Source organism: Podarcis melisellensis, assembly GCF_964234715.1.
Source record: "Podarcis melisellensis genome assembly, chromosome: 3".
Taxonomy (NCBI): Eukaryota; Metazoa; Chordata; class Lepidosauria; order Squamata; family Lacertidae; genus Podarcis; species Podarcis melisellensis.
In genome coordinates, this window is record NC_138530.1 from 88,502,260 (window position 1) to 88,528,053 (window position 25,794).

Here is a 25,794-nt window from a genome sequence, read left to right on the forward strand (position 1 = left end):
TTAAACGTCTTAAATGTTTCATGCAGAAATGCTTTCCTGACAAATTGTGGCACTTGGCATTAAGTCAAAAGACAAACAGGCCACCCACTCACTTTAAAGCAATTTACATTTCTTATATGCAACTACTGTGTAAAAAGAACGAGAAATTATTAGTTTATAAGCTAAAGCTGCAAAGGAACATGAGCTTCATCACTTTATCCCCAGGAACATTTACATACTTGGGAAAAGATCTGAAAAGTAACCCACCCCAATGATCATGCCTAGATTCAATTCTTTCAGCCACCATGGGCTGTAGCCAAGGTCCTCAGAGGAAGTGAAGGTAGCAGCCAGGCATCTCTCCATCACACCCTCATCTATCTTCAGCTGAGGATTCACTCCTTAGAAGCATTCTGATTGTTTTGCATTTTAATTGCTGTTTGCATTGGGATCTGAAGTACTGACAGCCACTTACAGGAGCCAAGAGTTTTGGCTGAAAAGCAGCTATACGATATAATAAACAAAAGGCATATCCAAGTTAGCTCACAAAACTATGAACATATTCAACAGGGGAATCCCTGACCCTAATTTCCTACTGTACTGAATTGAATAGTTAAAACAAAGTATTTCCTCTGGATGAAAGCAGCTGGTCCAGAGTTTAATGCAAAGTTTTGGGGCAAAAAATCCAAAGTGTCAGATTTTCCCGCACTGTGATATCAGCATTTTGCTTCTAATACATACAGAAGCAATATACTTTAGGAAAGGTTGCAGCAGTTGTGAGAATCAGAACACCCTGATGGCAAGCATTAGAGATGTATACTGATGAATCTCACAGCCTTCTGGGTTTGCATGACTGGGTGCTACTGGAAATTAGATCAACACTGCAATTTTAAAATGAAACAAGAGCTCCTTGAATTAAGCATGGTTTAGGGCAGTGGTTTTCAACCAGTGTGTCGTGATGGTCAGGGGTGCCACGGGCAACACTGGCCTCTGTCCTTCTTTCCTTCCCTCCCTCCCTCCTCTGATGCCCTCTTGTGTCTCTACCTCCCAAAGGCTTGCACGGCTGTAAGAAGCAATAGCAGTAATGGTCCCGCTCTATTCTGACTTGGTCAGACCACAACTGGAGTACTGCACCCAATTCTGGGTGCCACAATTTAAGAAGGATATTGACAAGCTGGAACGTGTGCAAAAGAGGCCAACCAAGATGATCAAGGGAACCAAGCCCCATGAGGAACAGTTGAGGAAGTTTGGTATGTTTAGCCTGATAAAGAGGAGACTAAGAGAAGATATGCTATCCATCTTCAAATAACTAAAGAGCTGTCATTACATGGAGAATGTAGCAAACTTGTTTTCTCCTGCTCTGGAAGCTAATAATAATAATAATAATAATAATAATAATAATAATAATAATTTATGTATACCCCACCCATCTGTCTGCTCTGGGCGGCTTACAACACATAAAAATGCTAGTAACCGAACCAACGAATACAAGTTACAAGAAAGGAGATTCCGACTAAACATCAGGAAGAACTTTCTGGCAGTAAGAGTTGTCTGACAGGGAAATGGACTCCCTCAGAAGGTGGTGGAGTCTCCTTCCTTGGAGGTTTTTAAGCAGAGATTGGATGGCCATCTGTCATGGATGCTTTAGTTGAGATTCCTGCATTGCAGGGGGTTGGACTAGATGATCCTTAGGGTCAATTCCAACTCTACTACTATTCTATGGCTCTAAGCTGCAGTAAACCAGACTGCTCAACGTCCTTGATAAAATACAGGGGGGGGGGCGGGATGGATTACAGTAATGAAAAACAAAACTATCCATCTGCTTGTCAGCATTGTGAAAAGAACACTTTGGGGGTGGGGGAGAACATCATTGAAGCAAATACTACAACCTGATTTAAAAGGCATTGTCAGTCACATATTATACATCGGTATTAAACTAAACTGAAAGGAAATACCCGGTGCCACATTGCTGCTGTAACTGAAGAAAATATTCCCTACCTGAGCAATCCCAGAGGGAGGGATTTTATATGACTGCAGCTTCTGCTTCAGCAGCTCAGGGTCACTGTGACGGAATGGGCACCCTAACAACAAAGAAGAGAGGCAAGCACACAAACCAGACTATTTACTCAGAAGTTAGTACAACAGCACACTTGAGAGCCTGGCTAAGCAGTCCTTAATTGTCTAGCAGCAGCTTATTAATACAAAAGCTAATTGCCCATGTGTGCAATAGCTTTACGCTTCTTCCAAACGGCTAGTTCACTGTATGGTATCATAGCACTAATAGGCACAAAAGTTATATAATGTGTTACAGAAAAGTAGGCCAAGATTCTTATTCACTTGAACAGAAAACTGCTTTAATTAGGTTCCACACTAAATGAGTTTGAAAATTCACCCAGATATTATAGTATAGCTATAATACAAACAGAAAAAGCTACAGGAGTTTAGCTGTAATAATTAATTTTTAAAAACCCACAGATAACATGTGAGCTATATTATTAAACAGCATGAGAACGTCAACTTGAGGGTCAATTTGGGGGGGGGGCAGGGAGGGAGAGAAATGCTGCTTACGAAAATAATTATGCTGTAGTGTTTGTATCTAAGTGTATTTTATTTCATTGATTTCACTGGGCCTAACTACAGTGGTTTAATACCCAAGTATCGTAGCTTAGCTAGTATATGAAATAACAGCCACAGTTAAATTACTGGTGGTTAAATCACCAGGTACATTTTAAGTAAATGCATAATCATTAGTGTGTAAAGAGATCAAACTCCTATTATACGTCCTCATTTTTATTGCATGTCCTTAGTTTTTCAAAAGAATTGTCTCCTGAACAATGCAATACTCTGTCTGGAGGTGTCCAAGCTGCGCATTCCAACATAAATGGCATTGCAGAATATGCATTGAAATTAAGATGGAGCTAGGGAATTGTTTATTTACCTTCTTTACCACACAGAAAGTGCGCTCTCTCTCTCTCTCTCTCTCTCTCTCTCTCTCTCTCTCTCTCTCACACACACACACACACACACACACACACACACACACCTTCACTTTAAAACAATTAACAAGGAACCTTCCACACAGAAGATCCATACCTTAGGGTATTGTACTTAATTGATTGGGAATAATTGGAGGTGAGAGTAAACAAGTTTCCGTAATTGGCTGGTGACTTCTCTTGGAGCAGATTCCCCACCAGCCACTGTCCAGGAGTGGGGAAGGGGGGATGTCTCTTAATTTGACCTTGTCTACCAATTTTAAGGTCCCATTCCTCCAAAAGAGTCCCAGAGACCTTTGTGTGTGCAGAGACTGGGGGCAACATTATTATTTTTAAACGAAACCAAAGGTTTCTGTGGAACATTACTTTGCTGTTACATTACTTTTGATTCCTGCTTAAGAGGGAAAGTGGAATATGTGTAAAGAAACCTGCTTCAATGCCAAGTAACTTTTAGACAAGTCATAGAAATATGTTGCTTACCCAATTAGTGTTTTATTCTAGGGAGATCATAAGATTTGAAATATTTCATACTATCCCAGAGAGTGTTAAGCTATTAGAAAAAGCCTATGATTTATTACTGTTTTAGAGCAAAGCAAGAGCATTGATTGCAAGCAAAGCAAAAGCACTGAGGAACTTTGTTGTTTGTCGAGAGACATGTTTTTTGGGGGGCTGGGGAATAGAAAAGCAGCAGCAGAACCAAGAAGAGAAATAAAAAACTAAACAGCTTGGTGGATTTCATGTTGAAACCCTGCTGAATGAATCTCTCTTGCTTGACCTAGTTCTGTAATAAGACAAATCACCAGAAGACTAACCGCACACTAGGCTTGACAGTGATGACTGCCATAAGCCACAGAAAACTAGCTTCTGCCAGTAATACAGCCAGCCAATCAGCTGGCTTCCAAAGCAGTTTGGGTTCCCATGCATTGTGAACATGTCAGGTGCAAGCACTTACCGTGATAATCCCCTTGGCCTGGTGGGTTGGACATTATAATTTTCATGCAGCTGAATGGAGTATAGTCAGTTCTCTTGCCTTCTTTTCCATAGGAATGTCGGATGCTGTAAGCATATCCTTTGTCAAACTAAATAGAAATAAAAATTGGGTGGTGTCAAGAGATTTCAGCTACTACAAAGGATGAAACAATGGGATTTTGAGTGGTTGTATTTGATTATATCTCCTTGCTAAGCTATTTTAAAGTTAAAATTGAAACGATGTTATCAGCCAGCCATGTTGTAGCAGTTACAGAAGACTCTTTTCATGGCACGATAGGACTTGGAAATCATTTCTGAGTATGGCAAGTTGGTCTTGCAGATTTATTCCTCAATTTTCTACAATAATTACCTCTTCTGCTGGGCTTATTAAAAATAATCAAATTAATCAAAGCTAAACTGACAGCCAATTTGAGAACAAGCTTTTAAAACATTATAACTCTTACTCACAAAGTGTGAGTTTTTAAAGTCTAAGCTCAGGGCAATCCAGAAGGACCGCTGTACCAAAATGACTGTTGCAACAGAGAGGCAGGTATGAACTCCAACCTAAAAGTACACAAATATTTTAATGCAAAGCAAACAAATAATTGTTGAGCAATGGTGGGCTATGGGATAATCAATGTAAGTCTGCATCAGTCACACTGAACAAGAAAACAGGTCAGAAGATTGGTGCTTTTTAAATAATAAAAAAGCATATGCCATAGACATGATTGACTCCTGTCACATCCACATCAAAAGCCAATCACAGGAGAGATTGGGTAAAGGACCACATAGCCTATTTTTAGCAGCTAGTGTCAGACATTTTGGACACCTTCTGCTTGCCACTAGAGATAGGAGAGGAATTTGGTTTGATTAGCATCTTAATGCAAAGCTACCCAATTAACACTCCCAGCAACAATGCATGAACCAAAAGGATATTATCCTTCAATAATTAAGCACATGCCACTATCAATCCAATTCTGAAAGTAAAATAAATCCCCACTGCCTCTCCTAAAAATATAAAGAAAGGGTTTTGCCATCTTGTTCCAACTCTCATTATTCTTTCCTACCAGCACAACAGTTCAGTCCAAGGAAGAGAGAACAGGCCCTTCAAGGATCAGATTGGCTGCTACGTCAATCATGCAGTTAATGAACCTGTCTATCAAACTGACAGACAGGACATCTCAAAATACTAACAGCCCATGACACAAACCAGCTACTCAAACCTTGCTACACCAGCACCTATTTTTCGACTGCATTTCCATGATACAGAGGTTTTACATGAGGCAGAAGATGGAGTGTTCTAAAGAACTTTGCTTTATTCTATAGTTAACTAAGAGGTGAAAATGATGTAATGACTTTTATATGTAATGGCATATTTTACAATACATGTTCTTTCTAAGCAAAACAGTGGGAGAATAGAGTGAACAAATCACACAGAGTTTTCTAAAAACCATGGTACTTGCATTAAAATACTTTGTAGACTGCCTCACAGCCTAGTTCTTACAGAGATCAACTATTCAAATTTTGGAAATGAAAATTATACCTCTCAAGCACTTAATCAACAGAACAGTGGTGCCTCTCACTACCTTAAATCAGATGAATATCAGATACACATGGCAGAAAATTCAAATTAATTCTGATGGAAATGCTTTATTGCTTGAAATGGCAGTTTCCACAGTGTGCATTCAAACACACATTCGGATACATGCAATGTTTGTTACGAACTATTCAGAAGGGAACATACAGCAGTGTGCTTTGTTATGTAAGACAAGGAAAACTGATATTTTCATAACAGACACTTTTTCTTTAAAGTAATTGAACTCAGGCTACAATGACACAATTATAAGCTTGCAAAACAGGCATTAATAAAAATTATAATGGAATCTATGTAATATTTCAGATATCTAGCAGCAATAAAAGTTGGCATTCTAGATTAAGGGTATGAAAATGTTACATTTCAGGAAATACATAACATTATGAATAGCTTTTGACACACATTTGTGCTTAAATCAAATTTGATATTTTCTGGAAATACTTTAAGTTTGCAAAAGTGTGAGTTCAAGACTGGACAAGAGGCTGACAGACTAATTAGCCAAAGATCTTGAAAAGGATAAGACTCCAATGGAATGATAAGAGTATTAAGGGCAGAGTCAAATGGATACATCAATGTAGGCTGACATCTCAAAATGAAATACAAAGAAAAAACAAGGAAGTTTCCTATCTTGCTCTTTGGTACTATGAAACCAACAGTTAAAGCAGAAAAAGAAAGACTGCAGTCTGTATTAATTTTAGCACAACTAAATTTTGTAACAAATGACTTGCACCTGAGAGAAAACCCTGCATTTCATTTATTTGAAGTTACATACCTCAATAAGGCATTTAAATAATCCAGTATTTTCATATTCTACAGAAGTGTATTGTGCTGACATCATATAATTGCCTGGGGGAACTAAGCTTTATTCAAAACTGTGTTCCGCCAAGACCATTAAGTTCACCAACTGATAGGACATCTTAGAAACACAACATAAAATCTGATCTGCCACTATTCCTCTAGTTTACTTAACCTTGGTGTGCACCAACGAGCTGATAACTAATTTAAGACCTGAGAAAAAAAAGAAATTTCAGAGGGAAATGCAGAGAGGCATGATTTAGTTTAATATGCATCTACATTAGCTACAGGGCATAATTAAAAGTACATCACTTCTTTAAATCTACATAATTATATCCCAAAGACATTCTCATTAGTATCTCCTGCTTTGCAGCTAAACCAGAAGAGGCCTCAGGTCTGCAAGGTCAGACTTCTTTATTTTAAACGTGATAATATAATGTTGAAAATAAAACGGCTGATGCAAAGTGGTGAGGCTGGCCTTTATCATCTATGCATTATTATTGTGAACACAAGAATTCCCAGACATCCATAAAAAAATAATCAAGTAGCCGAAACCTGGTTTTAAAAAAAGCTGAAATCAATCACTGATTAATGATCAGGGCTAATTCTGAATATATGAAGCAAACTGACTAGCTTTATTAATTTATGCATTATTTCATGGTAATAGAACTGCAATATTTATTCAAAATAATTTTCTTTAACCAGCAACTTGGCTCTTAATTCCGTTAACAGATGGATGTTCTAGTTCCAACAGTACAAAACAATCCTTCATATTAATTACTGCATTGTCCTGAGAGTAAGTATGCAATACAAAGACAAAGGGAGGTGTCTTTTGAGTCAAATGCCTACAGACTAAAAACTGCTATGACCAATTCCACCATCTGCGGTATGAGGCTCTTAATGTGAAACATGATTAGAGCTACACTCACTTGACCTACTCCCTGGTATCTGGAATCAAGGGAAATAACCTCCACTTACTAAGCTTGCTCCCAGAGTTAATTGAAAGCTTCTACCAAACTGAAAGCTATGTTGTAATAGGAAGCCTTTTTGAACAGGGGTGGATCACTTGTCTTGTGGACTGCATGACCCTCGGGGTATTTATGAATGGCTGCAGCAGAAAAGTGACATGGTGAATGAGGAACACTTATTCCGCACCATCAAAATTCTTTCCCAAAGCTGAAAAATATTTATCAAAAACCTCGGTATGGAATATGCCAAAAATAAAATACAACAAACAATATTTCTACTTAAACTAATGTATATAATCAGAGGCAACCATTTCATTTTAACAACTGACCTATCTGAAACATAATTTAATCAAACCGATGCTTTAATCAAACACATGACTTTCTAGACCCTTGGCGACTTGTGCAAAGAGGAACGATCTGTTCCAGCGAAATTTAAATACTAATTGCCATTCTAGGGTATTGTGGATTATTCTTCCTCTTTCCACAAATTTCACAGTAATAAAAATTAGCACTTTGGATATGCAGTACATTTAAAAGCTTAAGGAGAAAGAAAGCAGCTTCCAGTTTCAAACCTCCCATTCTTTCGGAAGTCTCTTAGAAGCCAATCCCGCACCTGGTGTTCGGCCAAAGAGACAAACTGATGATGCTGCTGGTTTATTGACCACTCTGCTGACCAGCAGCATCCCTGGCCAAGCTGGCTGGAGTGGTCTATGGCATGGTGTTGGAGAACAGCACTATTATAGACACCAGGTAACGCTCATTCTGCGTTGTTTTCTAAGCATGGCAGCATTTAAACTTTGGAAGTCCCTGTCTATTTTTGGCACCGGCTTAAAGCATGCCTTTAGGAAGCACTAAATGTAAAAGAAAAACCGGTGCACATTGGCATGCAGATGCTACTGCACCACAATATAGCATTTGTGTAGAAGACCTCCTTCTATGCCTTTCTGGCATTAGCATCAAGGCTCAGAGAAACAGCAAGATGATCTGTTCTCTTATCCCATGGCTTCTACATATACTTGGAAGCCTTTTGCAAAGGACTTTGAATGCCTGTCGGATTTCCCCTGTTTTACATGCTTCTCAGCACTCTCAAGAACTCCAAAGAATCTGCTCTTCTTGGTGGCAAATTGTTGTTCTGCATAACTTTTTATTCAGTACAGTAGTCCTTTAGGGACCACTGGTATCTGTGCAGGGGCCTCAGGACTGTGAAAGTCAGCTCTGACCACTCCAACCTGGCTTTCCCACGCAACTTGGGAATGACAGGGCCTGCTTGCATGGTTCTACACCCCTTTCCAAGCACACATTTTATAATGCCCAAAGTGGGTATGTAAGTTTAAACAGACTTTCTACCCAATTACGAAGCACAGACAGGCCTATATGGCCTTTCCTCCCTCCCTGGGGTCCCCATCAATCCCTCTTTTAAAATTAGTGTTATGTTGGCTACCTTTCAGTTGGCAAGGAGACAGAACAAGGACTTCATTCAGCCATCCTCTAAACAGAAATGGATCAGTAGTTTGGAAAATATTAAGGTTAAGCACTGGAGGACAATGTATGGAAATATTTGTAGTGGAACTTGGTCCTTTTATTGATTTTGAAAGCAAATATTGATATCACTATATATAAGTGTTTATCAATATTGTAAGTAAGTTTTCTGACTTCCTTCTGTGATTTCTGCAAACAACAAAGTTAGGCAATATAAATTTATGCTGAGAGCAGAATTGAGATGTATATCCGCTGTGAGGAAAGGAAGGGAAAGCAGGTGTTTTTTGCTATTGCTATTTATGTTAGACTTGTTTTAGTCTAAGCAGCTGTCCACAGTGCACATGGACGTCTACAGACTTCGCAAATGTTCAAAGAGAACTATTAAGAACTGAATAGTGCTCCAAACAAGTAATTTACCTTGTCTGCATCCACTTTTCCTCTGATGAATTCAGATTTCCAGAACTGTAGAGCTTGTTCTAGTGTTAAACCGATGCCTTTTAGGAACAAACCATATTGCATACGGCCTCCATGACGGAGATGATGGTTATCACGCAGAGCTTTGTGCAGTTGGCGCATGCAGGGAGGAAATGATTTAACAGAAAGCTGCAACAGGAAAACATATTATTGAATAGATTGACTTACAGGCTGCATTTTGATCACCAATTAAATCTATTTAGAAAGGTGAACAGCTTGAGGAGAGAAGGATATGCAGGGGCTATAGGGACTATGCGTAAATCTATTTTACGACTTCAATATGCCTGTAAGCATTTGAATCTAATATTTTGTTCTATACAAGAGAAAAGAATAAATGCAGCACAGAAATACAGTTATTAAAAAAAGAAATGGTCTTTACTAATTCTAGCCAAAAGCATTAATCAGTATGGTTAATTAGTTACCAGTTTAAAATATGGATTCTGATTGTTAGTGGTTTTGTTCTCACCACCCTCCCAAAAAAGTATACTCTACTTGATGGCATTGATATCATTTATAGGTTTACCTTGAATTTGTTTAAAACATTTTATACTGCCCTTCATCCTATCACAATTTAGGTCAGTGTATAACAGGCTTACCCAACCTGGTGCTGTTGAACTACAACTCCCATCATTCCTGACAACTGGCTATGCTGGTTGGAGCTGATGGGAATTGCAGCGCAAGCGATCTGGAGGGCACTGTGCCGGGGAAGGCTGGTGCATTAACAGATACAGAAAAACAGCAGAGCGGGGGTCAGATAATGCATTTAAAACAGACTTAAATATTTTCAGATACATTGCTGGATGCACTTTAATTAAGTTTATTTTCCCAACTATTACTTGCTTTCATTTCTTAGATACGATATGCCCGCTATAATAATAATCATAATCAGCAGTACAGGCAGTGACCATTTTGCCAACATCTAACTGACATGTGGGCATGGAAGTGCGGGTCATTTTAGACCCGGAAGAGGACAGAATTGGGACAGAACAGGGCAGGCTTATACGTGTGGGGGGGCCAGGAACAGAGCCCCCCCCCCCTAAAATGGTCATTGCCTGTATTAAGCTACCGTATTTGGTTAACAATAAGGTGTTAATAGTTACAGCAAACTTCTAGACTGACTCCTTTATATCACTTTTAAACAACAAATAGGACTTCTATGCCACTGGTTTCCTTGAGGATAAATATATTGGAACGGATTCAAATGAGGTTAGTTGTGCATTAGTGCATCACTGATTTCATGTTAGTCATAACCTTGTCTCATTGATTTCAACAGGACTAATGCATGGCCAACTTCCTCTGGATCCAACCTGTTATTATACGTAAAGGGCAGTCAGTTTCTTCACACAAACTGCATGCTGGACAAGGGCAATACGGGGTACAGTTTAAAAGCATAAAATACTCACAGTGTCAATCTGTTCTAATGAAATTTTCCCAATGTTTCTTTCAATGCTGTAATCTGGACCAACATATGCATGACTGTGGGGTAGAGACGAAAGAAAGTTTTTTATGGTATATGAAATCTTCCAACAATTCACTTCTTGTTACAATGGGAACTTAAATACACAATTGTTTTTATGGATTTTAGGAGGAAATCATTCCAATGTAACAATTCAGCAAATATGACTTGAATACACTAAAGCACTTTGAAACTTTTTTTTATCCAACACAGTTCTGACATTTCACCACACGAGCACCTTGACAGATTTATTTTGTGGCATTTCTTCCTGAGAAACAAGATCAGAATCATAGTTTGGGATGAACATTATGTTCCAAGTATGAGCAAAATACCTGAAACTTGTCAAAGCAGCTGCCCAAAGAAAGTAGTTCTAGACTTCAGTTATAGATCCTTTATATTTTTCACATTAAAGGAACTGCTAGTAAAAGTGTGTCTTCTTAAAATTTATCAGAAAATTGAGACAACATTTCTATTGAAATACTACAGAGCTCCATGAGGAGACAACCCCAGAAAGTAATAAAATCATGATTGTGGTTTTAAAAAGGGTCTGAGGGAAGGAGAATATTCTGCATGAATTTCAAGTGCAGTCATACCTCATGTTAAGTCGCTTCATGTTATGCTCTTTCAGGTTACCGTATTTTTCGCACCATAGGGCACACCGGACCATAGGGCGCACCCAGTTTTTTGGGGGGGAAATAAAGGGGAAAAAATTATTTCCCCCCCAGGTGCGGGGCTGGGGCGGGGGAAGCTAGAGCTTCCCCCGACCCCAGCCCTCAAACAGGCAGCTCTCCGCAAGCAGCGGGAGCGCTCCCGCTGCTTGCGGAGAGGTCCGCGAAGCCTGGACGCGCTGAGCTCAGCGCGCCCAGGCTTCGGCATGCAGGCACCTCTCCGCAAGCAGCGGGAACGCTCCCGCTGCTTGCGGAGAGGTCCGCGAAGCCTGGACGCGCTGAGCTCAGCGCGCCCAGGCTTCGGCATGCAGGCACCTCTCCGCAAGCAGCGGGAGCCCAGCGCTGGGCTCCTGCTGCTTGCGGAGAGGTGTGCGAAGCCTGGAGAACATGAGGGGTTGGTGCGCACCGACCCCTCTCACTCTCCAGGCTTCAGCGAAAGCCTGCATTCGCACCATAGGACGCACACACATTTCCCCTTCATTTTTGGAGGGGAAAAAGTGTGTCCTATGGTGCGAAAAATACGGTACGTCCCACGACGACCCGGAAGTTACTTCTGGGTTTTATCACTTGCGCATGCACAAAAGTGCAAAATGACATCATGCGCATGCGCAGAAGCGTCAAATTGCAACCTACACGTGTGCAGACGCGCCGCTGCGGGTTGCGCTCTTTTCATGTTGCAAACGGGCCTCTGGAACGGATCCCGTTCGCAACCAGAGGTACCACTGTAGATGGGCTCTTTTTCCCCCCAAAGGACAAAACATGTTTGTTTGTTTGAAATCTAACCTAAGGGATGAGCTTGATGTGTTGACTGAGATGGTGCAGGTGAAATCATGGCAAGAACAGCAGCTCTCTACTACCCACTTGAACCTACCATCTGCAGTGAAAGAAGCTGAGTTTGAGAAGGGAGGGTCCACATGGCTCTCCTGTTCAAATCTCTGGTGAAGTGCAAGGAACAGCCCCTCAATGGGCTGGTTGGGCCCTTTTACTTTTTTTCTTCTGGCACAGACAGGTCCACAAGTTAGCAGTCAGAATGCCATTGGTCCCACCTGCAATGTAGCACTGCTTAGGAGCTTCGCCATACCGGGGCCAATTAAGGCAAATCTCAACGAGTTGCTTGTTGTAGGCTGCAGTAGCAGCTGCCTGGGCACACCTCAGGGGGATGTTCCATACCTATTCACCATCTGCAACCATTTCCTGCTGCTCACTGGACCACCCAGTAATACTGCTCCCCGAGAACTATTATAGGAAAAATATACTGATACATTACCTGAGATGACTGAGCAGAGGCTGGAGTCTCTCATCTGTTTGTACAATGGGCAATGACCGTGCTGTGAGCTAAAAGGAATTGGGGAGGGATGGGGAAACAAGCCACAAAGAGCCAATGAAATGCTGCTCTCTCTTTTTTTTTTAAGTACAAACTACAGTTACTAATAATGCAAATAAAATTAACTTATTCACCCAAAAACATATTCTTCAAAAAAAACCACTGGAACGTTTGTTGTCTCTCACACAATCACTCTCTCTTGTTGAGTCAAATCTCCAGAAGCAGAAATCAACAACTCTTCTTTCAGCTTTTTCAAAGATGTCCATTTGCTTATCATCTTTCTACCTCTTCCTATTAAGCTTATAATTTTATCAGCCTTCCACATAAGCTTTAAATCTATCGATTGAATCTATTATTAGATCAACGCAATGTCGTTATTTCAACAAGTTCTTCTCCAGACCCATTAACCATTGCATTTAAACTACTTAAGTTCTGTTGATGGGAAGTAGCATTAATCCACTCCTCTGCCAAATCCACTCCTGATGAAGAGCGGAGGAAATCAATGTTTCAGTAACTGTTTCCACAGAAGGCTCTACTATGAGATCTCCGTATAGTTAAGTCTTACAAAACAGATTCCTTTCCATCAATTACAGTTGTTTCCTTAGATGAACATCTTTTTTTTTCTGTGCTGCTGAAGCATATTAGCTAAGGTTTAGCCATGGATCAAGGAAGTGCCCAGTTCAAACCTAACTTCTGCCACTAAATACAGATAGGTAGCTGTGTTGGTCTGCCATAGTTGAAACAAAATATTAAAAAAATCCTTCCAGTAGCACCTTAGAGACCAACTAAGTTTGTTATTGGTATGAGCTTTCGTGTGCATGGTATCCAATGAAGTGTGTTTGTTTCTGCCACTAAAATCAACAAATGGCTTTAGATAAGCCATTTTCAGACTCAAGTCTTGCTGGACCACCTGTAATACGGACCTAACAGTATCTACCTACCTTAAAGGGCTGCTACATTCTAAGCACTGGAGGACAATGTATGGAAATATTTGTAGTGGAACTTGGTCCTTTTATTGATTTTGAAAGCAAATATTGATATCACTATATATAAGTGAACATTCTAAGCGTTAAGCATTATTACACTAATCTCAGTTATTCACCCATCTTTCAGTTCATTGTGCAAATTGTTGCCATTGTTAGCCATAACAAGCAGGAAAGGACGGAGCAGGGAATTCTACTTCACTGTGTTTGGAAAAGCTAACAACCGCCTCCCATTCATACTGTTTCATTCTCCAGATCATACGCTAAGCCCATCTCTGGATATTGCTCCCTAGACAAGTATGATGATTCAGTTGTCAAAGTATGAGAGCAGGGAAGCAACACAGGACGTTTGAACCACATACAGAAACATGAAGCTACCTTCTAGGGAGTCAAATAATTTGTACATCCAGCTCTGGACTGTCTAGTCCGACTGTCAGCAGCTCCCTAAGGTATGAAGAAGAGCTTTCTTTCCCAGTCTGCTGCCCAAAGATCTTTTAAACAGAAATGCCAGGTACTGGACTGAGGACCTTACGTTATGCATGCAAAGCATGCGTCCTACGCCTATGTTTTGGTCATCCCATATGTACAGAGAACTGGGAGGGAAAGAGGGATTTCTACAGCTGTGAAAAATACCTAGGCAGCTACTTTAAACTTGATCAGAAACTAGCTTGACGGCTGTCAGGGATGCTATAGTAGTCCATTTCCTGCATTAGCAGAGGGCTGGACTAGACAATCTTTGAGGTCCTTTGCAGTTCCATGACTTTTAGGGTTCTATAATAGATAAGATTCCAAAATAGAGATTATAATCAGCAAAACCATAAATGATACGGTTAAATCTGTGTGCCACCAAAAAGATGAAGAAAATGTATATTGTTTTTAACAATCACATCTTTATTTCCATGCAATATCCTTTTGTAAGAAAATAACACAGGTACTCATGCTTAGATATTGGCACATAATTGCATATCTATTAGGAGCTCCTTCCAACTCATCGCTGCTCTAAAGATAGATCTGGGACATGCATTTGATTGATTGGCTTTCAATGTAAGTATTTCATGCTTTTTGGTGCAGTGATAGCACCAAAAAGTCTGGTTTGATTAATAACCAGACAAGCAACGTACAAGCTTAAAGCAGCGGTCACCATCTTTTACGATTGACAATTCTATGCTTTATTATGGATTTTGTTCCAAAGAGAAGCAAAAACGTAGTATGTTGTAACAACATTCCACAAATTTTTCATTGTTCATACCAAGAGAATACTCGTCTGAATTATAAGGGTCACAGAGTTTCACCTTATCATCACCAAATAGCAGCATCTTGTTGAATGTAACATGTGAACACCTCTATAATTGGAACAGATCCATGTTTGAGGTCAAAGGCTGCTACTAGGCTAGTTTGGACCTTAAACTGGGGAGATACAGATTCAACCAGGACTCTTATTGAGAGACACTGGCCCAGTCATTATCTCAAGTCTCATGTAAACTGCAGGATTGTTGCAAGAATTAAACAGTGGGAAGGAAAACAATCACATACACCTGTCTGAACTCCTGGGAGGAACAATGGTGTGTGTGTGTGTGTGTGTGTGTGTGTGTGTAATGTCTACTTATTCCTCATATCAGAAAGTCTAACGGGCAAGTTACTGGTAAGTCTTGTTTTACACAATATGTTAGATCGGGGGTAGGAGAGGCAAAAAAAATCAATAAAAAAGGACCAATATACTGAATCTCTAATACAGCACACACAATTTTATTTTATTTATTTATTAATTAAATTTATATACTGCCCTTCATGAGAGGGTCATAGGGCAGTTTACAGTATAAAAACACAAAAATACATAATGTATCATCAGACAAAACAATATACTGTAACAGTATAACAATATTATATATATACTGAATGCAATAAACAGGATTTCATTCAATATATAGGATTGCACTGTCAATGATGCTTTGCCTAGGTACTGTATTTGGTAGTTAACATAACAGCAGTTTTATATAATGTAAGAACTATGCTTGCAAACAGCATCTCTTTTAACACAGCACAATTCCTGCTCCGGGCTTACATTTATATGCACACATACCCATACTTTTGCTGGGTTGTTAATATGTAATTCCAAATAGGTCACGTTGAGTACAGCTGTATGGTGTGTACTACCGAAAGCGATTGATCAAGAAACAACCACTTCGCTAATGTTGCAGCAAAATGTCACAATGCAAATGTTATGCAGCCAGGGAAATCAATATTAGACCAGTGTTTGCATGCTGGTATGTTGCCACAACTAGACAGCTGACATTTCAATGCTGATCAATTTTGAAAAAAGTTTGGTTTTAACCTTTAACACATTGCAATTCTGAAGAAATACTCAAAGTATGCAATCTTAGCAAAGATGTAGTTATTATATTTTAGCACTATGGACATCCAGAGACACTAAAAAAAAAAAAAAACCCTATCAAAAGCACTAATTTCATGTGAAGAATTAGCTCCCCCACCCCATTAACAGCTATCCAGCATTTCTTCACGTTAAAATACCGGTATATCAGGTGGTTGCTTACCACTGAGTAATCCCATGGATTTCTATCCCTGGGGGGTGGGGGGTTTGCAAGAAAACAGTTTGTGATAGATTTCTTGTATTTGGAGCCTGCCCTTTTCCATAGAAAAAAATCAAAGCAAGTAATAAAGAGCAATACAGTGGTACCTCGGGTTACATACGCTTCAGGTTACACACTCCGCTAACCCAGAAATATTACCTCGGGTTAAGAACTTTGCTTCAGGATGAGAACAGAAATTGTGCTCTGGTGGCGCGGCGGCAGCAGGAGGCCCCATTAGCTAAAGTGGTGCTTCAGGTTAAGAACAGTTTCAGGTTAAGAACGGACCTCCGGAACAAATTAAATACTTAACCCGAGGTACCACTGCACACAAAGAGGTCAACCAAGGAAAGCCACAGAAAGGACCTTGAGCTCCCCCATCCCAACCTACACACCACAAAGCTTCAACAGTTTAAGAGAGGAGAGGCCATGAGCCAAAGAAGAAACATTCTTACAAATAGGAATGAGCATATAACAGTAGCTTTGCTTGCTGTTTTTTGCCACACTGCTTCATGGCACTGTTTAGAAAGCAAAGCTCTGTCTCCACATATTGTTTGATCCTGCCGACATGTGCCCCTTGGGGACGCGGGTGGCGCTGTGGGTTAAACCACAGAGCCTAGAACTTGCCGATCAGAAGGTTGGCAGTTCAAATCCCTGCGACGGGGTGAGCTCCCGTTGCTCGGTCCCAGCTCCTGCGAACCTAGCAGTTCGAAAGCACGTCAAAGTACAAGTAGATAAATAGGTACCCCTCCGGCGGGAAGGTAAACAGTGTTTCCGTGCGCTGCTCTTGTTCGCCAGAAGCGGCTTAGTCATGCTGGCCACATGACCCGGAAGCTGTACGCCGGCTCCCTCGGCCAGTAAAGCGAGATGAGCGCCGCAATCCCAGAGTCGGTCACGACTGGAACTAATGTTCAGGGGTCCCTTTACCTTTACCTTTACATGTGCCCCTTCTTTGATCTCCCCCATTACGTTGGGAAAATTAATCACTTGATATCTTTTGCAAATCCCATGTCTCATTTGTTTCAACACAACGGACTTGCACAGTACTTCATACATTGAGCACCAAGGGGTTGGGCCATTTCTAGTAGGTTACTATCATTAGATGGAAAATGCTCTCCGCAAGAGAATCATCTCATAGCTTAACATTTGAGAGACAAATAGGGCACGCAACAAAATGTTATGGTGGATTCTCAAGTGGATGAGCACAACTGTAGCATATCTGATAGCAAAGGTTTCTCCCCATTGCTAGGTCAGCTGGCCATGGTGTGTTAGATGAAAAAGGGAAGGGGGTTTGTTGGGAGATGCCAGAGAAGGGAAAGGTGCTAGCATTAGAAAGGAGTAATCTGTATGCCCTTGAATATATAGAATGGGCAGTGTGATACACTAAGCAGGTTATAAGTCAAGAATACTTTGATTTAGGATGCAACCCCCATGCAGAGTAGGTCTTATTTCCAGGTAAACATGGGTAGGTTTAGGTTGCACATTTGATATTAAGCCTGACTGCATCAACTGTTAATCCAAATGCTAAAGCGTTTAAGTTTGGATGTAAAACATTCCACTTCACTGTTCAATGATGATTCATGAAATAAATCAATAAAAGAAGCTATTTCAGTTTTCCCTCGGGTCATAATCTCACACACATTTTCAGGTCACACTGAACTAAGTGGGAGTTCTGTGTTGAGTTGACCCACGTTATGTTCGGGCTTTCAGAATCTAGGCCTTCTTTTAATTCAACTTACAAGCCTCTACTTTACCTCCTTGCCAATCAGGAAATCTTCAACATTGGCCTGCAGTCCCCAAAGGCTTTTGGGGGAGGGGTTGTTGTTTACGACATTCTTTCTCTCTCAGGGAGCTCTCTAACCCACATCATCACTCCATGTGCATGCTTGCATGTGCCCTTGATTTACTTTGCAATTTAACATTTCAATCTGGTAGTTTTTAGTCAGGACAGTTCTTTAAAGTGTTGATTCTTTAAACTATTTTAACCTAAAGAGAAATGTGCAGGAACACTCCCCTCTTACCAGATCTTTATATGACTGTCATATTCCTAAAGTGAGGAGTGGGAAGCACAAGTTACCTTAAAATGTGCATCTCAACCAGTCTTTCACTGACTGGCATGGCTAGAAGATACAGCACAACCCTTTGGGCCTTGGTGCCATATTATGACAAAATTATAGCTCAAGGTCTTCCAGAATTTAAACAGTGGTGTGCTATTATATACAACCTTAGCAGTTTTAAAATTCTCAGCTCCAGTGGGAGGAACTGAAAGAGCAGTGGGCACAGTTCAATGCATGCTGTTGCAGCCCTTAGTTCCCCCTCCCCCCACGGTCACTCCTAAATATTTCAGGCCGTCTGCAACAGTGTAGACTATGGAGGAGCAGGCAAGATGGCAGGTTGAACTGGTGGAAACTGGGTGGGCCTCTCTTTGCTTCAGTGGAAGCACATTTCACTCATGTAAGGGGTTTTCTGCTACATCTTACTCTGCACTAGGACACAGCTGCTACTGAAAACCGAGCTGAATAGGATGACTGGGTCGGCGATAGCAGAGAGGGAAGGCTAAACAAAGCTCTCTTAGTGGCTAGGTAAAGGTAAGGGCACCCCTGACCGTTAGGTCCAGTAGTGGCCGACTCTGGGGTTGGGGCGCTAATCTCGCTTTATTGGCCAAGGGAGCTGGCGTACAGTTTCCAGGTCATGTGGCCAGCATGACTAAGCCGCTTCTGGCGAACCAGAGCAGCGCACGGAAACGCTGTTTACCTTCCCGCTGGAGCAGTACCTATTTATCTACTTGCACTTTGATGTGCTTTTGAACTGCTAGGTTGGCAGGAGCAGGGACCGAACAACAGGAGCTCACCCCGTCGCGGGGATTCGAACTGCCGACCTTCTGATCAGCAAGTCCTAGGCTGTGGTTTAACCCATAGCGCCACCCGCATCCCTTCTTAGTGGCTACAACAGCTGGAAAAAAATGTTACACAGTTGTGTAGGTGCTGCAGTCACCTGAAGTCCTTTGCCACCTGAAGGCTTATTGATGGTCCAGAATGGCCCTGTAACCACCTTGGTTCTTGAATTTAATCTGTTCTGGGAGTCTGCTTGACACCCAAAATGGTTCGAAAACCCAAGGCCCAGCTTCCGATTAGCTGCAGGAGCTTCCTGCACTCAATCAGAAGCTGTGGAAGCTGTGTCAGACGTTCGGCTTGTGAAAAACGTTTGCAAACCGGAACACTTACTTCTGGGTTTGCAGCATTCTGGAGCCGATTTGTTTGGGAGCCAAGCCATTTGAGTACCAAGGTACCATTATATTAAAGAAAACCAATTTGCTTCTGTGACTCTTCCTATTATAATGTCCTCTTTCCCCCTCAATTGTTATCTACACCACCAATTTTTCCTCTTCAGTTGCAGCAATCCTAAGTGACTTCCAAACATGTATAAACAATGTAGCAACACAACTCCCTCCTCTTCCAGAAGCCTTTTAAAAATGTTGTGATATTTAAAAACTAAACAAGAATTGAAATCCATAGATGGTGACTGTACTCATTAAAGCGTGTTTGAAAGCTTTTCTGAGTGCAGTTTGTCACAACTTTTTAGCGCTTTTTGTACTAAACGCACCACTTGCGTGATGGACAGTGAAGCAACACAATTTCCATTTAATTGATTTAAATAAAGCTGAATAAATCTTCACCTTTATGTGACAAGCAGTCAAGACTGACAAGTGATGGTAGGCAGGTAAAAGTAAATGAACAGAAGTCTGAATTGCCCTTGCCATTTATCTTGGTCTTATGTATCGTAAATCCAGTTTGGGAGAGAGACATTCTGAATTTCACTATTCAAGCACTAAATGAAACTGTCTCCTTCAAAATGATAGTTCCACTACAGCAGTGATACATATCCTCGTTTTAATTAACCTAATGGTCTATTCACCCACCATACTTGGAGGCCTATTTCATTACCCTAAATTAACATTTTCTTTCCATTAAACATCAGATAAAAGATACCAATTGCATGCCTGGTTTACAATACATTCAATCAGTAGCATTCCTTTGCTTAGTGGTAGCAATGTAAAAAAAGAATAGAAGTACCAAAATGCACGTTGACCAGATTACTAATAAAGAAGACTATAAGTACTGTAATAAGACACAGATATTACACTCTTATACTTCAGAACCATTAGCTAACCCAATATGGCCCTAGATCCTTTGTTGATACTCTAAACTTTTTCTAACTTTGGTGACATTGACAGAGTAAATATATCACCCAAAGTACCTATTGGCTCTTGAGTTATTGTTAAAGAAGGATAAAACTGAACTTATTTTAAAGGTCTAGGGTTTTCACAGCATTATCCTCTCACCAGATCCACTACCTCACAATGTGATACGCTTTCCAAATCCTACAGTTGGATGAAAAACGACCCAAGGATGCATCTTCTTTTTCTCCTCCTCTTTGTCTTTATCGCTCCCCCCCCCAAAAAAAATCTACTGTTCTTTTCCACTGATAAGTTTCCACCAGAGATACAGCTGATATGTACCAAATAAAGCCCTTTTTTGGCGGTAGTTATGGAATGCCCTCATGGGGAAGGCCTGATAGGCACCTTCCCTTCCAAGTTTTAGACACACTGTAAAGACTTTTCTTCTCAGGCCTGCGTTTGATTCATGTTCTCTCTCCTAACTTCATTTATTATTATTATTATTATTATTATTATTATTTTGCTTTACTGCTGCTTTGCTTTTATTCGTTTTCTTACTTTTTTTGTATTTGCACTCCTGTTTTTACTCTATGCTGCTTTGCATTTTTATGTAGAAAAGCAGAACACAAGTAACATGAAACTAGTTACCGGTAAGTAAGTTTCCTTACAGGAGATGTAACAATACAGAATTAAATCCAGCAATGTCTGCTAATGGAATGAACACCATTAAGAGAATGGGCTCTTCCCCTCATCCCACAGTTCCCTACACCAATAGTAGAAACTCAGGGATATAAGCTAGGTACCTAATGGCACCTTAAATTAGGGTTACAGTCGCCAAAACGGAATGTCTAGTTGACATTTTTGGGCAAGGCAGCTCTAAAGACTTATTTTTCAAATGGTGGGCTGACTGTGATTGATTCTCAGTTAAACGGCAATCTTGAGATAGGTTAAGAGCTTTGACAACTTAAATAAGGAAAGTCACTTGATCCAGGGACAGTCCACATATATATTGGCCTATTCTGACCTCTTTTTCTTAATGCTGACTACTCCTGCTCAGGCTGCACAGAAAAAGCATTTTGGTTTCAGAAATTCATTCCGACTTCAGAAATTCATTCTGATAAAATATAACTGGTGGAATTCTACAGGATGGTGTCTTAGTGTGTGAAAACAGTCCAGATCCAATGATCTTCTTCAGGCATGCACCTCCATATGCTGGAGATCTCAGGAGCCATCCTGGCACCAGGCATCTTCACCTGGTTGCAAGTAGTCAAAAGCAAGGTGCAAAATGAGCCTGGCACCTGGCTAATATTTAACACTGCCGCACACACAGCCCTAATCTGCTCTGAGGGACACTTGGAAGAGCATGTTTGCAGGGGAGCTACAGTGGAGGGAAAGCGAAGCCTGCTCACACAACAATGGATGTCAGCCATGGAAGACAAACAAGGAAGCAGCTTCAATAATGTAAGAGGTATATGAATAACAGGCTTGTGTTTTAGAAGTTATGAGAGCAAAATGTAGTTCTGGGGAGATGCTGAAAAAGGAGGCGTGACAGGAGCTGTCAACTCCGTGGATGCAGGAAAATGTAAGATGGCCCATGACCCAGATGGAAGGACCATCTCAGACAAACAAAAGGTACACAATTTTTGTACAGCTTCATATTCACATTTTCCATAAGCATGACAATAAAAAGATCTTCCAAACATGTCAGAGATCTTAAATCATTTTTTCCTGATGACTGAAAACCCACTGTACCAGTGTTGAATAAAAAGAGCTTGCTAAACAGTCTGAAGAACAAAGCCAAGAGCCATTTATTTCAACTTTCTAGACCTAAAAAGTTCCCTCACATAGAAAGGTAAGCTTAAATTATGCTAGAGCTACAAATTAGACATATTCTTGGAAATCACAGAATTAATTCTGTCTCTGTGCGTAAGTTATGAGACTAACCAAGGTGCTAACTCACTTGATATAGTTCAAGAAATGATTATTACAACCCAGTAAGTAATTTGTCTCTTTGCAGTAGGATGCAATAAGGCCATTTCTCTTGTATATATTTTTTAAAAAGGCCAGAAAAGACAAGGATTGCCAGTCCTCTTAATTTCATTTATAATCTGCTTCAAGGAATGGACTTTTTAAATTAAACACCAGAAAAGAGATATTTAGAATAGACATTAGAGTAATTTGTCATGAGGAACATTAAAAGATTATTGGTTTTATAACATCTTATATCACTGATCCAAAGAAATTAAGTCACTCGTTACAGTATAGCAGATGTGTACTTTTGATATTTGCAAAGTCTTTACTAAGTAATTTACCGTAACCCAGTCGTGTCCATGCAAACTGTGCAGCACAATCCTATGCCTATTTACTCAGAAGTCCCACAAAGGTGCATATGATGGCAGCCTTCAAAATATTATTTAAAACATTCTCTAGCCACTCCATAAAGTCCTTTTAATTTGAGTGTCTAGAAACCTCCGAAATAGTCAAGTTAAAATACAGGGGGAAATACAAGAGACAATGGCTACATTCACATGTAACACCAAACCAGGGTTTAGCACTGCATAGGCATGCCTATATGAGCCTGAGAGAAGCATTGGGGGGGGTCACACATTCCCCCCTCCCACACAACCTAGGAGAAAGTCAGAGTTTAATTTCACTTTTACAGAATCCCAATTTACTGTTGCATTTGAACCAACCAGGGATCCTGATTTAAAACAAACTCGTTTTTATAAGCTGGCTTACTATGAACACTTGAGTTTGTTTTAAACCAAGTATCATGCTCCAGTGAGTCTCCTGAGAGGCTAGAACCCCAAATCCTAAGGAGGTTTAAGCCTCTTAGCAAAACACTCACCAAACAGGGCAGGGTTACAGGTGCAGCACCATCAAAACAAACCATGTTCAAGCATGGAGAATCAGTCTAGCTCTAAAGTGTGATCCAGAGACAAACAGTCCAAGGTCAGTATGACAGGGAGCTCAGACAAGGTACAGTGGTACATCGGGTTAAGAACTTAATTTGTTCTGGAGGTCCGTTCTTAACCTCAGGTACCACTTTAGCTAATGAGGCCTCCCACCGCGCGATTTCTATTCTCAAAGTTCTTAACCCGAGGTACTATTTCTGGGTTAGTGGAGTCTGTAACCTGAAGCGCCTGTAACCTGAAATGTCTGTAACCTGAGGTACCACTGTACAACATAGAAAGGAGGGAGAACAAGGAGCCAGAAACCTGTGTTGTTTCCATCAACCAGGCGGTTCAGGATACGTTTGCCTCCTAGACTATACTTAAACCACAGCTACGGTAGTGAAGGACTTTCAGAGATTGTTAACTCACAACAACCCCTTACTCATGACCTTTGCGAAGAATCTGGGTATGTTAGATGTTGTAACTTTTCAGCCCGGACAGCTCCAAGGGTTCTTTAGCAGGTCTCCCCCTGCAAGGGATCCTCAGCACCGGTTCCAGGGAACGCTGCCTGCTTCAAGGTCTCCAACCTATAGGGTGCCTGGTTCATCATCTGAAGACTCCATGTGGGCTAGACATGACACAAAGCCACTCTGCCTAAGTCTTCCTCCAGGCAACGGGGAGGAGGAGAGTTAAACACTTGGGGTTATTCTGACAGTGTTAAATCATGCTTCACTGTTACATGAAAACATGGATATTGAGAAATGTCCAGGCAAAAGGAATAAATGGAATGTTTATACCACACCCGGGAGACTTGAGAGAGATTGTATGTTGGCAGCACTCTTAAGAGAAATCCAATGGGACACATCACTCCATTGCAAAATCAGGAGAGATTTCTCACCTATTGGGAATATTCAGGCCTGCAGTCTAATTCAAGCAACTACCTCAAGTAAAGAATTCCCAGACCGAGTGAAAAATACTTGTTTTTGTTGTTCAGCAGAGACCTGGATTCCCAGATCAGCATCCAGCAAATACAAGGCAAGAACAACTACAGTGGTACCTTGGGTTAAGTACTTAATTCATTCCGGAGGTCCGTTCTTAACCTGAAACTGTTCTTAACCTGAAGCACCACTTTAGCTAATGGGGCCTCCTGCTGCCGCCGCGCTGCCGGAGCACGATTTCTGTTCTCATCCTGAAGCAAAGTTCTTAACCCAAGGTACTATTTCTGCGTTAGCAGAGTCTGTAACCTGAAGCGTATGTAACCTAAAGCGTATGTAACCCGAGGTTATCACTGTACTAATAGTCCAAGGGACTGCACAGAGATATTTTCTGCCTTTTTAAAGAAAAGCCCCTAACAGGAACTCCATGTACCACTTGACAAACTATTTTTGAAACTATAATGAAATTTCCTAATAGCTTTCACAGTACGGTGCAAAGAGTCACTGCTAGGCAAAATGGAGTCAAAAGCTCTGTGGATACCCAACCCCGGTCTTTGCATACCATTAAAGGTACACTTTGGTTGACAGCCACTCTACCCATATGCACATAATACAATCTTCAATGATGGGATGAAGAAGCCAGTTTATATCCCTAAGTTTACGTTACTGAACCAACAGCAGATCAGCCACTGAGTTCTGGCAGACAAGTAAAGCTTCTCTTCCCAGTAATAGTTTGCATCTAGTAATAAAGAAACTTAACAAAATTGAAAATATGCTTCTCATTGTCATTCTGCATAACTAAGGTTAGAGGAGGAAGTGGGGGCAGGAGGAACAGAGGCATGCTGCAAAACAGAAATTAATTTAACGTTTTAAAATTGCTATGCTGCAGGTTCACCTTTAGAACAAAGTAGCTCTCAAGCAGTAAAGCTTTAAGTAGCAGAATCCACTCGTGCAATATTACATACAAAGCCTTCTATAAAGCCTCTTTCAATAGCATGGCTGTTTCTCAATAATAGGAAAGCCTTGAAAATGAGAGGAGAAATCACTTGCACACCTCCCATATTGGCTCTAATATATTTTTTTTTTTGCATTCAGTAACATCAAATACACAAAGCACTAGTAAATCACTGAACCAATGTAGTGTAAAATATAACCAAGGTACTTCCATTTACATGACATTAGAATGGAAATAGGATGATATAAAAGTGTACAAACATCAATTCTTTAAGCAGAGTATGATTTAGAACAAAATTGACTTGGCTAAAGAAAATAGTCCCCCCCCCCCCACAATATAAGAATTCTGGTTTCATTTCACAAAGCCATTTACCTGCTCTCTTTGATCTCTCTTGAAAGGTGCTTAACTGACAGTTTCATGTCAGGATTTTAATAATATCTGTATGCTAGAAGCAATTGCAAAATTAACCTAAGGAACATGATCTTGGAAAAGTTGAAGAGATAATGGCAAGGGGAGAAAAAGTTTTGAAATTGAGAGCTACTGCAGATAGACAAAGGAAGTTGTAGCAG

At 40.6% G+C, this 25,794-nt stretch overlaps 1 protein-coding gene across 1 annotated transcript in view; it reads right to left on the minus strand.

Annotated features, from left to right (window-relative positions):
• The window catches only part of PRIM2 (DNA primase subunit 2), a 63,926-nt gene that overhangs the window by 11,598 nt on the left and 26,534 nt on the right, over window positions 1-25,794 (minus strand). Inside the window, 5 exon segments of the mRNA XM_081906231.1 lie at window positions 1,975-2,057; window positions 3,922-4,048; window positions 9,192-9,377; window positions 10,652-10,724; window positions 12,640-12,707. Of these exon segments, the coding sequence (XP_081762357.1) occupies window positions 1,975-2,057; window positions 3,922-4,048; window positions 9,192-9,377; window positions 10,652-10,724; window positions 12,640-12,707 (537 nt within the window).